The following is a 13,167-nucleotide window of genomic DNA, read 5'->3' on the forward strand; positions in this document are numbered from 1 at the left end:
TGTACCTCTGGTGCAAATTACTGACCTCTGTCATCATTTTAAGTGGGGGAACTTGCACAATCGGTGGCTGACTAAATACTTTTTTGCCCCACTGTATATTAATTGTTGTCCCACCTGTTACTGACCAGGCAGTCCCCTGCAAAGGATCAAAAACGGCATTTGGGTGGAGACTAAAAATATAAACAGGTTATATATAAATAAACCAAAGTTAAAGTAATGACTATTTAACAGAAAAATGAACATTTACCTTTTATTTTTTGCTACCGGATTAAGAAAAAAAAAGAAAAAAAAGAAAAACCTGACTTAAGCTCATTAATCACAGGCCTGGTGAGGTGGTGGCCATTAAAATGTCTCTCACAGACACCCTCATACCTGTGGTGTATGAATGTCCAGGCTACACAGATTGCCATAAACTGCCTCATGTTGATACAAGTTTGTAGATAACTATTTAACATGATTTTTTTAACAATTATTTGAGAAAATAAAATGTAAAAACAAATGTTACCTTTTTGTCCAAACATTCTGCAAATTTCAGCTGCTTCAGCAGTTTCTTCTGCTTGTTGCTGAAGCGGTTGTCCTGCTCCGCACTCGTACCCTGCAGAAATAACAGCCAACATCAGCGGATTCGTGATGATCAGCTTTCATCGGAGATGTCAAATCAGAGAAGAACAGAAACCCGTCTCGAACAGTGTTTTTAGTCTCAAGCTGCACAGCCTCCTCACTATTGGGCCCATGTTAGTTACAGCAGTCTTACTTACCGATAACATTAACGAGAGTCAAAGTTTAAGATGGAAAAACATTACGTTGCTCAAGCTAACGTGTCTTAAAATAAATACTTAAGACACGTGTGTTCCCTAGAGCGCCACTTCATGTTCTTTTTAGCTCATCTAACTGAGCCGCAGGCGACACTGACACCAGTCGGTTAGCATTAGCCATGCTAACCACTTGCTTAATCCTCGAAAGCGAACGCACAGGCTAATAATAGGCACAGCCCGAAGGCTACTTTGACTGACAGCGGAGTTGACATTGACAGAATATTAAAAGACACATTAATGTCATTATTCGGCAAACACGGAGGGCTTGCTAAGGCCAGCACAGCAGCAGTCGTGACTAGCTCATGGAGACAGGAGCGATGCACCGCCCGGGCGCCATCTTTAGTTAGCTAGCTAACTTGACTCGTCTATTTCCTGTACATTTGTCTGTAAAATAACACGTACGGGGTTTTAACGTAAGAAGTTACACACTTTCATAAATTATAAGACAGAAAACATCAATATAGGGAACACGCAACAACTCCCAGAATACACCAAGTGAAGCAGACTAATTGCAAATCCTGAGACTGTTGGCTCCCAGTTGATAGTCGAAGCCCTGACCGCTGTTTAGCTAGCTGCATGGCTCTTCACTGAAGACACATAGGAAACATCCATCCCATAAAACGTATATAGATCTACATGCAGCTAAATAATAATATACCAAATACAAAGATAAAAGTTTGAAGAACTTACGCGGAAGAATCCCGCGTCCATTTTAGGTGAAATGGATCGTAACTTGTGCTGTGGAGAAAGCTGTGTGCTGGTCCGCCGGTGAAATTCAGGGTGACGAGCCGGATGAATGGAGTGCCCCCACAGGAAGCAACAGGTACTGCAGTTACAGTGGGAGGAGGAAGAAGATTTCGCTCATCATCACCTGATGCACGAAATATGGCAGACTAGAATGTGCCTCAATATGCAGAGACAGCTTGCACAGATATTATTAAGACCCAAACCTTGGTTTAAACTGGTTTGCTCAAATGTTGTGGATTTAAAAAGGTATTTTGTTTTTATTCATTGTCCAGTTAGGGGCTTGTCAAAACCTGAACCTCACCAACCGCCATTCACCAGTAAGAATAAATGCTCAGATAAACAAATGAGAAAAACAAAAAATGATAAAATTAAAGAGCTTCCCATGAAAATTCTGCATTAATATATGCAGCAAAACAAGTGTTATGTTGGAATAAAAAATAAGAGGTTATCTGTCATTTATATCATCACTCTTGTGGTAATTGGGGAAATAATTGAACATTTTTATCAGTTTTTTGTCCTTCAAAGCAACTTCAGTAACATTTTTTTAGTTTGCTTTTGTCAACTGGTGGTCCATTTCCTACAGAATACTAAACATTAGCATGCATCATAATGACAATCATTAAATTAGATTTCTGAAACTGAGACTAATTGCTTTTTCTGCAAGAGAACCAGTTGTGTTTACATGCAGTAATCCCCCAGACTTGTCAACCACGCAATGCTTTTCCAGTCTTATTTTGTCCAAATTTGCTGAGCTTGTGTGACTTGTAGCCTCAGTTTCCTGTTTTTAACTCACCCAGTAGGACTCAGTGTAGTCTTCTGCTGTTGTTACCCATCTGCTACAAGCGTTGACGTGTTGTGTATTCAGAGATGCTTGTCTGCAGACCTTGGTTATAACTTCTTTTGTTTTGTTTTGTTTTGTTTTGTTTAATTTACTGTTGCCTTCCTGTTCGCTAGATTTTCACCTGAGCAGCCACTCTCTTGATATTTTCTCTTTTTTAGACTTCTGTAAATCCTAGAAATGGCTGTGTTGGAAAATCTAGCCAGTCTGAAAATAACAATTTAAAGTGTCTTAAATCATGTTTCTTCCCCAGTCAGATGCTTGGTTTGAACTCCAGCAGACTATCTGGACTGTTTCTACATGCCTTAATCAGTGTGATTGGCTAGTTAGATATTTAGAACAGGTGTACCTAACAAAGTGGCTGGTGAATACCTTAATTTTGTATATGTTACTCAAACAAATTAGAGAATGAAAGCATATGAGACAACTTTAACTATTTCTTAAATAGAAGTTAAATTTTTCATTTTATAGCGTTCTTGTTTTTAAGCTGATCGGGTGTTTTGGATGTAAAAACGACACAGAAAAAAGAAACTTTGGCAGCGTACGGTATTCAATGCTCTTTGGGTAAATAACATTTTTATTATTAAAGGTCTGATTCAAAGTACACAGCATTTTTAATATATTGTTTTCCTAAGTAAATACGGCCTCATTTGATACTGTTACTCATTCATATTTGTAATCACACCGCTGGCAAAAAAGTAAAGGCTTCCTGTTCTGTGCCACGGCAAAGGTAGTGCGGTTGTATATACTGTGAGTTTCGTTTGATAGCCTATATTATAAAAGAGTGCTTTACAAAACAGCCAGGATACATGATTTTTCATTACAGTCCAAAGTCAACTGAGTCAGTCATTCCAGATGATCCTGGATTCAAAATGTCCAACAGATTTGTTGTTCTACACGTGGAACTTGTCCATATTGTGTTAGATATTGTAACAGACGCTGAAACACGCTGGTGTGCTCATGCATGTGATCAACATCTGAAACTCTTTAAAGCTTAAGAAATGTTTCTGTTCCACCTGAGGCAACATGCCCATGTGTAAAGTGATGCTTATACCATGAGAACAATAAAAACCACAAAGATGAAGAGAAGGTTTGACAGCATCTGATTCCCTGAAAAGACTGAAGTGTGTGTGTGCGTGCATGTGTGTGTGTGTGTGCACGTGTTTGACATCTCACTTTCCACTGAATATAAAGAGGTTATGACTGAGAATTTCCATTTTACAATCAGTCCCTGGCACGGTGCAGCAATGCTCCAGACAAACAGATGATACTGGTTGACAATTTGTAAAAGTGAAGTAAAACAAAGTGTGCTGTTGGTAAATGTAGACTGAAGAAAAGTCAGTGGTAGGTAGGGCATTGGTTAGTCTTGGTGCAGCAGGTTTTGCTAGCTGACTGGCAAACCCTCGCTGGTCCTCTTGTCTCGGATGGAGCGGAGCATGTCCGACACCAACTCCTCAAGCCCGAAGGCTGGCGCCCAGCCCCAGTCTCTCCTGGCATTGGTGTCATCAAATCTTACAGGCCAGCTGTCTGCTGCAAAAACCAGCAAGGACAATTTAGTTTTATATTGGTTTATTATCAGTCCAACCAGTGGTTTAAAAACAAAAAGATACCATACCAATGGTCTGGCGGACAGTGTCAGGATTGTAGGTGACCTTGAGGTGAGGGAGATGCTTGCGGATTTCTTGGGCCACCTCTTCAGGGGTGAAGCTCATGGCAGCTATGTTGTAGGTGCGCAGTGACAGCTGGCACTCTGGAGCCTGCATGAACTCTACAGTGGCACGGTGGCAGTCAGAGATATGCATCATGGGAAGACGGGTGTCGGGTCGCAGGTAGCACTCATGGTGACCTGTGCTGAGAGCATCATGGAAGATCTGAACAGCGTAGTCTGCGAAGACAGAGGTCCGGAGCACTTAGTCTATGACATCCAATGGATTGGAGTACATTTGCACAACACACACAGGTAATACCTGTAGTTCCACCACCAGGAGGTGTGTTAGATGATATCACTCCAGGGTAACGCAGGCAGCGGAAGTCCAAGCCGTATTTATGATGGAGATACTAAAGAAAGAGAAGCTGATTGAAAATGAAATGGAGTCACAGGCGTCTCTGTAAGCACGTGTACAAAAAACATTTTACCTCCCCCATCAGTTCACCATGCACTTTAGACACGCCGTAGATGGTTCGAGGTCTTTGAACACAGAGGTCAGGGGCCGGGTCACGTGGAGAAGAGGGACCAAATGCCCCAATAGTGCTGGGGACAAAGAGGCGCAAACAGTTCTCTAAGGCCAAGTCCAGCACATTATGTAGGCCTGGATGGGCAGAAAAGAAGAGAGCACGAGTTCAACCCTGATTGTTCCTTAAAACCTGGTTATGTGTAAAGGATGTGCATGTTCAAGCAGACCTGTGATGTTGATCTTTCGTGCCAAAGCCACATTAGCCTCACCCACAGCACTAAGCAGAGCGCTGTAGTGGACCAGCCAAGTGACGCGATTGTTTACAATAAGTTCTCGGAGGTGTTTGTAGTCCAAAACATCAGCGTATACAAACGGGCCTAAAAAACAACAGTGATGCCAGAAAAAAAGTAAAGTAATCGGTAACTTTTAAAGTAATATGCATACTTGAATTAGATTTTACATACCATTGGCGTAAACGTGAGGTGGAGGCTTCTTGATGTCTGACAGGATTACATTGTCCCTTCCATACTGTTTTCTAGACATTAACAAAAGTATGATGATATTTAAACTTCAAACCTTTTAGCAAGTTTCAAGAACTCAGGAATTTCTACAATCTCACCTCAGCATCTGTGCAAGTCCCACACCTAACTGCCCAAGCCCACCTGCAGACAAAGGCAGGCGTTAGCTTTCTACCTGTGCACACAGATAATCTGTATTTGTGGAAGACTGGTAAATCGATAAAAGTCAAATCCATGTTGTTGGTTTTCACTTTCAGATGAATAAAGCTTTTTGTTTGTTGATCCTAGGACAAAAAGTGACAGCAGGCTATTATTCTCCCCACAGTCACCCATTGGCCCTTTTATTTCACTAGCACTGTCTGTACACACTCTATTGTGATGAATCAAAATGGGCTCCCGCTGTTGGAGCAAAGTGAACACAACTCAAAAAACCCTGCAGCACATGTTTGTAGCATTTCACACTGATACTCCAGTAAAACGAATTCTTCATTATCATATTTCTACACTTGATTTGATCTGAAACTGGGGCTCTGCTCGGAAACGATCCGACTCATTCTCTCTCACAACAATTCAGAACAGAGGCAGCGCAGTGAAAGTGGTAGAAAACAATGGCAGCTTCCCAGGCTCAGTGTTTGGGCAACTGTGGAAAAGTCCTTTCCTGAATACATCAACGTCACACACAAGCAACTATTGTGCGTTAATGATGGATGGAAATTTGCATCACCTGTGATGAGCACGCGCACGTTTTCCTGAGGAGATGGGGGGCTGGTGTCCTGGCTGTTCCACCTGCTCATCTCCCTGGAGGTGGAACTGAAGCTGCGGCCGGGCCAGCTCCGCCACCTGCTGAGACAGCCTCGGCAAAACAGGCCCAGCACCGCCGCAGAGGGCACACAGACCCGCACACCCGGTTTCATGTCCAGGAGCAGTCCTTGACAAAGTTACACCAAACTTAAGCAGAGCAAATATATTACACCAAACCCTTTAAAATCTCTCGAATGACACCTGGACACAAACAAGATGTTTCAAAATGTTTTAAAAAAGGGGGAAATGTATTACCTGTGTCCTTATGATTTAGAAAAAGAATCCCAGGCAGATGATTCTTGTTCCACAAGCAGCAGATGTAACAGTGAATTCACAACTAGTCCACTAAACTAATCTATAAAATAAGAGCTGATAAGACAGCATTTAGGGGTGAGAATCAAAAAGATTACCAGCCCATTGGTCACCGTTTCAGTTCACCCAGTCAAGCTGGATAAATAAGCAGGTGCGTTAAGTCATGCTGGGCTATGTGGTTCTTCTCCACTTTGTGTAATCACCAGGGCTTGTGGCTCCTGACTGAGCAGGACTACAGTCTCCAGCGTGCAAAGCAACGTGTGTGCAAACATGCTGACTTGCTGTGCACAGGGATTTGCATTGTGAAGAGTGTTTAGCTGAGCTTAACAGGACTGGGAGGTGTGTCTGTTATACAGCTGACTTCTATTCATAATATTTATGAGTGAATACATATCATGAAATCATTATCCCTTTGCAATTATGCTAAACACTGGAAAAATAACAAAACTTTGGCAAGTTTTGTCCTCTGTATTTAATAGCTCCGGAGTTCTGAAGGAATCACTTAGACATGTTGGTGAAATATGCCTGTTCATAGTGATGCATGGGGAGCTGTAAAGGTACTCCTGCTTCAGTCTAGTAAATGTAAATCTATAGTCATAAGGCAGTCAGGCTATCTTAGCATACAGGTTAGAAAAGAGAAATCAGAGTAACATCAATCATTATTTAACACAATATGGGATAAATATATATGAAAATGCTAGACCGAAACACAAGCCTAGTGTATTAAAATCACACAAGCACCACATTTTTTGTAAGAAAACTTTTATGCAAGTGTAAAAAATACTGTACATTAAAACACATTAGGCATTGCATATTGTTAACATTCATCAGGTTCATCTTCTCTAATTCACACAAGGTAGGATCACAAAGTTCTGCAACTCTGTCAATAAAAAGCACCTAATTTAAATTTAGCTGATCTTTCTCTCAAGTTTGTGTCACCTCCGGACCGCTGCGGTTTTAAGATCCTGTCTAAATATAAAGCATCGAGGACGCCAGCCATTTCTGTTTGTTCTGCTAAACTGGTCTGAGTCTGACTGAGGTAGGAGGGACACTTCATATACTCTATACTGTTACGTCTTTACTGCCGTTTTGAAGGCAAGTCTTCACAGGTCTTTTCAAAAAGACTAAGATTTTCCACTGCGGTAAACAGAGCTGAGTAGTTGGACAGCTTCACTGTTGGTGATTTTTCCTTCTTTGAAAAACATTTTAGTTACAATTCAGTGTGCCATTTTCCTGCTTAACATCTCTAACAATGGGTATCCACAGCTTTGTGAAACAGGTGAATTTAGACATGTATCCAAAATCTAACGGTTTTGTCCAAGTCAGTCTAATCCTCATCGAATTCTTCTGCCCCCTGCACATTTCTGAATGTGATGCGTGTTGGAACACATCTAAAATCGTGAGCCTACAACTTGAATATCATTCTAAGGGAGGAACATGAAGATCGTCTTGCCTTTTCAACGCACTCACACTCCTCACCTGACTGGAACACTGTGGAGTCTGCTGTTTGGTCTGGTACACTGTCCTCTTCACAGGTAAGTATCTTTAATAAAAGCTGGATCATACTGACATAGACGTTTTTAAATCCATGGTGTGCAATAAGAATGGGACTTCCAGGTTCAGAGTGATCTACAAGTTTCAGCCAGGGCGAAAACAGTCCAGAAGTGCCCAGCGGGCAACCTTGAAGGCGACAGGTCAAATCAAAATCAGGTATTTTGTTTTAACTCCTTGGAACCATGTGATCCCACCTCATTCACACGAACGAGGCATCAGCTGCGTGCTAACTTCCCCCACTCAATGACCATGTTCCTGATTTCCTCCTGAGCCTCTTCAAGGTGACGAACCTGCTGGGTCCACCTCAAAAAATAGCCTGAGGGTTAGACAGCGGGGCAGAGTGAGCACCAACACTTAAACTAAACTAAAGCGGTAACAACATAAGCTCAGAACAGCAACACTGCAATTACATTAAAGGCTAAAAAAGATGAGGTCTGAAAACAAGTGCAGGGCAAAGCTCACCTTTCCAGAGCTGCAGGGACTGAGGATGAACTGAGGGCCAGATTGCTAGCTCAGTGCGTTCATACAGGGGGTTAGAGTAGTAATCCCTCTCCGTGGGCCTTAGCAGAGCCCGGAACAAGCAGTGAGTCCTTTCCTTTACTTCCAAGGCACACCTGATTGAAGGGCAAACAAAGTGTGAATCTTAGTTTGAAATGAAGACAGCAATCTTTAAATATGTAGAAAAAACTGACCTTTCCTGATCACTGTTACACAGAAAGGTGCCATAATCCGAGGCATAAACTTCAGTCGCCAGTCGCAGGAGCAGCGCCTCAGAGAAGCCCAGAGCCAAGGGGAACTGCCGCCAAAGCTGCCACACGCAGTCCAGCAGCAGCAGGAACACCGGAGACTCCTGCTGGAGACGAGCATGGGAGTAAGCTGAGTGAGCGCATCGCTGCTGGAACGGGTGTCCTGCCTGCAAACACACAAACACATGTCAGCTTTTAGGATCTAATTTTGTGGCAACAGATAGGCTCAGTCCTGTAGTCGCTGGGTGTGCTTCTATTTTTAAAAGCTCACGGCTTGTTTGGACACTCGTGTCAGAAGTAGACAGAGATCCCCGATGTTACAATGCATTTCTTTGGATTCTCGACAACATTTATGGGAGCAAATCAAGAAAAAAAGACATTTAAAATTCTTCGTAATCCTCCCCGACTTAAAACCTGGTACGCGCCTGTATCCACTCTCTCTCCAGCAGTCCCAAGAAGCCCTCCACTGTGCGGCAGCATGGATCCATGATGAGCTGAGCCAGAGTGCTGATGAGCAAAGAGCAGTCTGTCCCTTCAGAGCCGTGAACAAGAACAGAATGGCCATCCCTGGAAGAAACAACACTCATTAACATGTACAAGAAAAACAAACCTGTGTGTAAGGAAGACAGTTATGGCCTTCTTTCTGTTTCTTCAAGATTTAAAACAAGTGGTTGTTGACTTGCCCTCACTTCCTTGTGTCTACATTCAATTCAATTCAATTTTACTTATAGAGCGCCAAATCAAAACAACAGTCACCTCAAGGCGCTTTGTACTGTAAGGTAGACCCTACAATAATACATACAGAGAAAAGCCAAACAATCACATGACCCCCTATGAGCAAGCACTTTGGCGACAGTGGGAAGGAAAAACTCCCTTTTAACAGGAAGAAACCTCCAACAGAACCAGGCTGAGGGAGGGGCGGGGCCATCTGCTGTGATTGGTTGAGGAGAGAGAAGAAAAACAGGATAAAGACATAATGTGGAAGAGAGAAAGAGATTAATAACAAGTATTATTCAGTGCAGAGAGGTCTATTAACACAGTGAGTGAAGAAGAAAAGCCCAGTGCATCATGGGAATCCCCCAGCAGCTTACACCTATTGCAGCATAACTAAGGGAGGATTCAGGGTCACCTGATCCAGCCCTAACTATATGCTTTAGCAAAAAGGAAAGTTTAAAGACTAAGCTTAGAGTTAGAGCAGTCAAGGCAGATAGCTGCCTGTCCCTAATCCTGATTATGTCCGAGCTCTGTTCCTGTTAAAAGTAATTTCTTCCTCCCCACTGTCACAAAGTGCTGATCCTCGGTGGGTTTTCTCTCTAATATTATAGAGTCTTTACAATAAAAAGCACATTGAGATGGGAGTTGCTGTAAATTGGTACTTTCCAGATAAAATTGAATTAGTCACAAGATATTACCATAAAGTTTTCCAAGTCATAAGAGTGTGGGTGTTATTCATACCTCTCCACACACTCCACCAGCAGGCCGGCAGTAGAAAGAGCATTTTGGACGTGCGACAGCCACTTTGAATTCTCCAGCTTACTGAGCCAGCGGTCCATGTTGTTGGACTCGTCACCACAAGCCTCCACCAGTTTAATTAGGCTCTCCTGGAGAGCTTTACCCCTGCACACATATGAGGCAGTGTGTAGCGAAGCAAGTTTGACAAATCAGTATTATCAGACAGTCAGCAAACACACCTTTCCATCTGTCTGTGAAATCTCTTCCAGCGGTCGTAGAACGATTTAGACTCAAACCCTCCACCTGTCATCCTGGCCTGTTGAGCCTGCTGCATGGAGCGAGTGTCAATTATGTAGCCTTTGTCCGAACCCTCAATCACAGCCTGGAGGAGCAGCTCATCTTCCTTGCAGCGCTTCCTATTGGCTCCTAGCAGCGGCTGACTGCTGCGCATGATGACCTACAACATTTTTCATCCTGTTAACAATGTTCAGTCAAATGTGTAGCCTTAACCATAACAGTTTTTTTAATTTGGGACTTTAAATTCTTTTATTTTCGTGTGATTGCTTTGATTTTGGCTCTCTTGTATTTTGTATCATTATCGAATGAGTTTCTCTATGGCTTCCTGGTTTCAAGTGTTGCAGTTTTCTGACAGTTTTCTTCTGTTCACTGGTTTTATGAGTGTTAGTTTCACTCTCTTTCCTCTGAGTACTGGTCTATCCTCCTGTGTCAAGCTCACCATGTTCAGCAAATCAGTTCTTTTATTTTGGTAGTCAGTTATATTTTATCCTGTGTCTTGATTCTCTTCACCCGTGTCTTGTCCTCAGCCGTTCCCACTTCCTTCGACTATATATTGTCCCCCTGTCTCTCCTGTGTTAGTCGTTGGATTGTTTGTTTCCTCGGATGTTTTCTGTTCATGTTTGGACTTTTTGGACATTTTATATTGCTTTTAGCCATTCTGCCACAAACCGTGACACTAAAAGTGAACACTAAATCACCTCACCATGCCGTTCTTCTTGTGGTAGTAGCAGAGAACAGGGAAACGTCCTCCCTGTCTGAATTTGGCTGCTTTTTTCAGCGTGTCGTCGTCTATGCTTTTTGGGACGATGACTGCCGGAGGGTAGGAGTGACAAACCGAGTAATCTCTGTTCACGGTGCTCAGTCTCCACTTCTCATACTGAAAAAAGGTGAGAGAGAAGGCGATAAAGGAAAATGTGAGCTTTAGTATCAAGTAACCTGTTATTATTCATGCTAACCTCCCGGTTGCTAAAGTCACAGGGGACTGACTCTTTGAGCTGAGCTGGACTGGGAGTAGTCCAGTTCATAGGTGAGGAAAGTCCCGTTATTTTTATTTTGCATAAAGCGTGTGCTTATGCTCCAAGCTAATCCTTAGTGGATCTTTAATTAATAACAACTGCCCTATTATGGCTTATTTGATTTCTTAGTAAGAGATTAAGAAAAATAAAAGACCATGACTACTGCTGGACAGACTGTTTTCCAGTTGATGAACTCAGGGATGATTTTAGGGAGATCTGAACCTTTCTTCATGTCCAGACTGCAGGATCACTCCTGTGTGGCCTCTTTTAGGGACATGTTTTCTCAGTAGTACCCACACCTGATTAGGTGCAGTCCTGAAAACCCAAATTGTGGAACTTGATTCTAATCGGTTAACCTCATGAATAGGTACCATTTCCTCAATATAACAAATAAAAATGTACTCTAACCAGCTGGTTACTTAAGCATAAGTACTGTAAACAGTAGCTCGGCTCTCTCCCAAGTAAAGAAAGCTCCTTTTCAAAGACCTCTACTGAATATCTGCTTTCCTTAATGTGCACAAAACCTAACGTGGGGCATGTCTCTTTTTAAGTCTTTTTAAGTCTTTTTGGCACTGTGAGGTTGGTGACCAGAGGAGCCTGCCTATAAAAACAGGTAAAATCAAAAAAAGACAGCATAGTAATCAGTGAGCTTCAGAAGTGTTGCTTCTGAAGCTCACTGATTCTTACCCTTGCAGGGCGCCAGATCAGCTGTTTACAGCTACTTCTAATGTTTAATGTTTTTGTAAACTAAGCTAAACTAAAGTCCTTCTGGAAGCCACTCAGCAACTATCCTAAAACATCCCTGCACTCTTATTTGAAACATCACAATGACATAAATCCATAGAAACCGTGCATCAAATCGCCGGTCTGCGCCAAAATAAGGTGTCACGCTTCTTTCTTGCTGTTGAAGAATTCTCCTATAATGTATCAGGCTAAGTTAAATCACTATAGCTCTGTTTGCCTTACCGCTATAACAACTTTCTCACTTTTCTTAATTTTATCAAAGAAACTTAATCATCAAGTTCCCTAAATTGTAAAAGGTATTCTTAAAAACTCTGTAAGAATGGTTGAAGCTCGTAGTTTATAACTACACAGAACAGCTCAGCTCCTGTCGTGATGGAAAGAGTCGGTGGGAGAGAAATAATTGGGACTTGCAAATTCCAGCCACTTTATCATGGGTGAAAAACACTACTCAGGCTGGTCTGGTTAAAAGCACAGATATCCTACATGTTCTGGGAATTTTGTGTCTGTAAAACACATGCAAAAATGCTGCCCTCAGCTGCGACCCTTCACCATAGCAACATGCCATTCCCACGGGAAGACGTTGGTGTGTTATACATGAATTCAAGCTGTGTGCAACACATTCTGAAGTTAAGGGGAAAACAAATGAAAGCTAAGCAAGAAGGATATCCTGAATCCCGACCCCTACACTTCCCTGGCATTTTCCTGTCATGTGGTTGTAGGGACATTATTGGAAAATGTTACCTGAAAAATGTCTGTGTCTACAAGTATTAAATTATCTACAGCAGAAAACAAGCATACAGAGTTTTATATGTCGCTTACAAGTTCCTTCATCTGACTGTAGTGCATTTCAGGAGATGAGAGACCCCACTGCTCCGGCAGGCTGAGATCAACAGGTCGGTAAAAGAAAGGGTACATTGCGGACACGCAGTCCAGACAGGACAGTGTCTGCAGAAAGTTAAAGAGAGATTACCGATACATGCAAAGAAGTGAAAAACATATGCAGAAAAATAGCAGGCTACTCTAAGACCAACAGTTATTTTCTTGTGCCTGTGTGTTTCAGGTTGCATTAGTTGTGTACCTCAATAGAGTGTGCAATGTTGAGACACTGTTCCATGCCTGGGATGTCAAGCTGGAGCACACGCAGATCTTTACA

The 13,167-nt window shown here is 42.3% G+C and overlaps 3 protein-coding genes across 4 annotated transcripts in view; all 3 read right to left on the reverse strand.

Annotated features, from left to right (window-relative positions):
- srrm1 (serine/arginine repetitive matrix 1) overlaps window positions 1–1,631 on the reverse strand; it is a 12,825-nt gene extending 11,194 nt beyond the window's left edge. Inside the window, exons 1-2 of the mRNA XM_005738952.2 lie at window positions 1,506–1,631; window positions 506–595 (exon numbers count right to left, since the gene is read on the reverse strand). Coding sequence (XP_005739009.1) covers window positions 506–595; window positions 1,506–1,526 — 111 coding nt within the window. The 5' untranslated portion in view covers window positions 1,527–1,631. The remainder of the gene's footprint in view (window positions 1–505; window positions 596–1,505) is intronic.
- Window positions 1,632–2,949: 1,318 nt separating this feature from the next.
- Window positions 2,950–6,395, reverse strand: tdh2 (L-threonine dehydrogenase 2). Of its 2 annotated transcripts, none has more exons than XM_005738954.1 (9): window positions 6,149–6,395; window positions 5,817–6,020; window positions 5,194–5,236; window positions 5,039–5,109; window positions 4,802–4,951; window positions 4,537–4,709; window positions 4,368–4,458; window positions 4,016–4,285; window positions 2,950–3,930 (listed from the first exon to the last, which is right to left on the reverse strand). In XM_005738954.1, exons 2-9 carry the CDS (start codon window positions 6,004–6,006, stop codon window positions 3,785–3,787), a joined length of 1,134 nt encoding a protein of 377 aa, XP_005739011.1. In that variant the 5' UTR covers window positions 6,007–6,020; window positions 6,149–6,395; the 3' UTR covers window positions 2,950–3,784. The 2 variants fall into 2 exon arrangements, with proteins under 2 accessions (XP_005739011.1, XP_013767835.1); XM_013912381.1 differs by having other exon boundaries at window positions 5,817–6,040.
- Window positions 6,396–6,956: 561 nt separating this feature from the next.
- Window positions 6,957–13,167, reverse strand: part of LOC102206298 (myotubularin-related protein 9) — a 7,482-nt gene continuing 1,271 nt past the window's right edge. The window contains exons 2-10 of the mRNA XM_005738955.1: window positions 13,093–13,167; window positions 12,834–12,959; window positions 10,958–11,131; window positions 10,197–10,414; window positions 9,961–10,122; window positions 8,931–9,072; window positions 8,452–8,672; window positions 8,222–8,373; window positions 6,957–8,075 (exon numbers count right to left, since the gene is read on the reverse strand). The exon at window positions 13,093–13,167 is cut by the window's right edge and continues 52 nt beyond it. Coding sequence (XP_005739012.1) covers window positions 7,975–8,075; window positions 8,222–8,373; window positions 8,452–8,672; window positions 8,931–9,072; window positions 9,961–10,122; window positions 10,197–10,414; window positions 10,958–11,131; window positions 12,834–12,959; window positions 13,093–13,167 — 1,371 coding nt within the window. The 3' untranslated portion in view covers window positions 6,957–7,974. The remainder of the gene's footprint in view (window positions 8,076–8,221; window positions 8,374–8,451; window positions 8,673–8,930; window positions 9,073–9,960; window positions 10,123–10,196; window positions 10,415–10,957; window positions 11,132–12,833; window positions 12,960–13,092) is intronic.

Source organism: Pundamilia nyererei, unplaced genomic scaffold (genome assembly GCF_000239375.1).
Source record: "Pundamilia nyererei isolate P.nyererei 1_Seehausen unplaced genomic scaffold, PunNye1.0 scaffold00088, whole genome shotgun sequence".
NCBI lineage: Eukaryota > Metazoa > Chordata > Actinopteri > Cichliformes > Cichlidae > Pundamilia > Pundamilia nyererei.

What these genes read in the sequence shown, in the direction of transcription:
- tdh2 (XM_005738954.1), bottom strand. Translation starts at nt 6,006, where the DNA reads ATGAAACCGGGTGTGCGGGTCTGTGTGCCCTCTGCGGCGGTGCTGGGC. An exon ending in CGTGCGCGTGCTCATCACAG is followed by an intron (nt 5,237 to 5,816) that starts GTGATGCAAATT and finishes CTTTGTCTGCAG; the next exon opens with GTGGGCTTGGGCAGTTAGGT. An exon ending in ACCTCACGTTTACGCCAATG is followed by an intron (nt 4,952 to 5,038) that starts GTATGTAAAATC and finishes GTTGTTTTTTAG; the next exon opens with GCCCGTTTGTATACGCTGAT.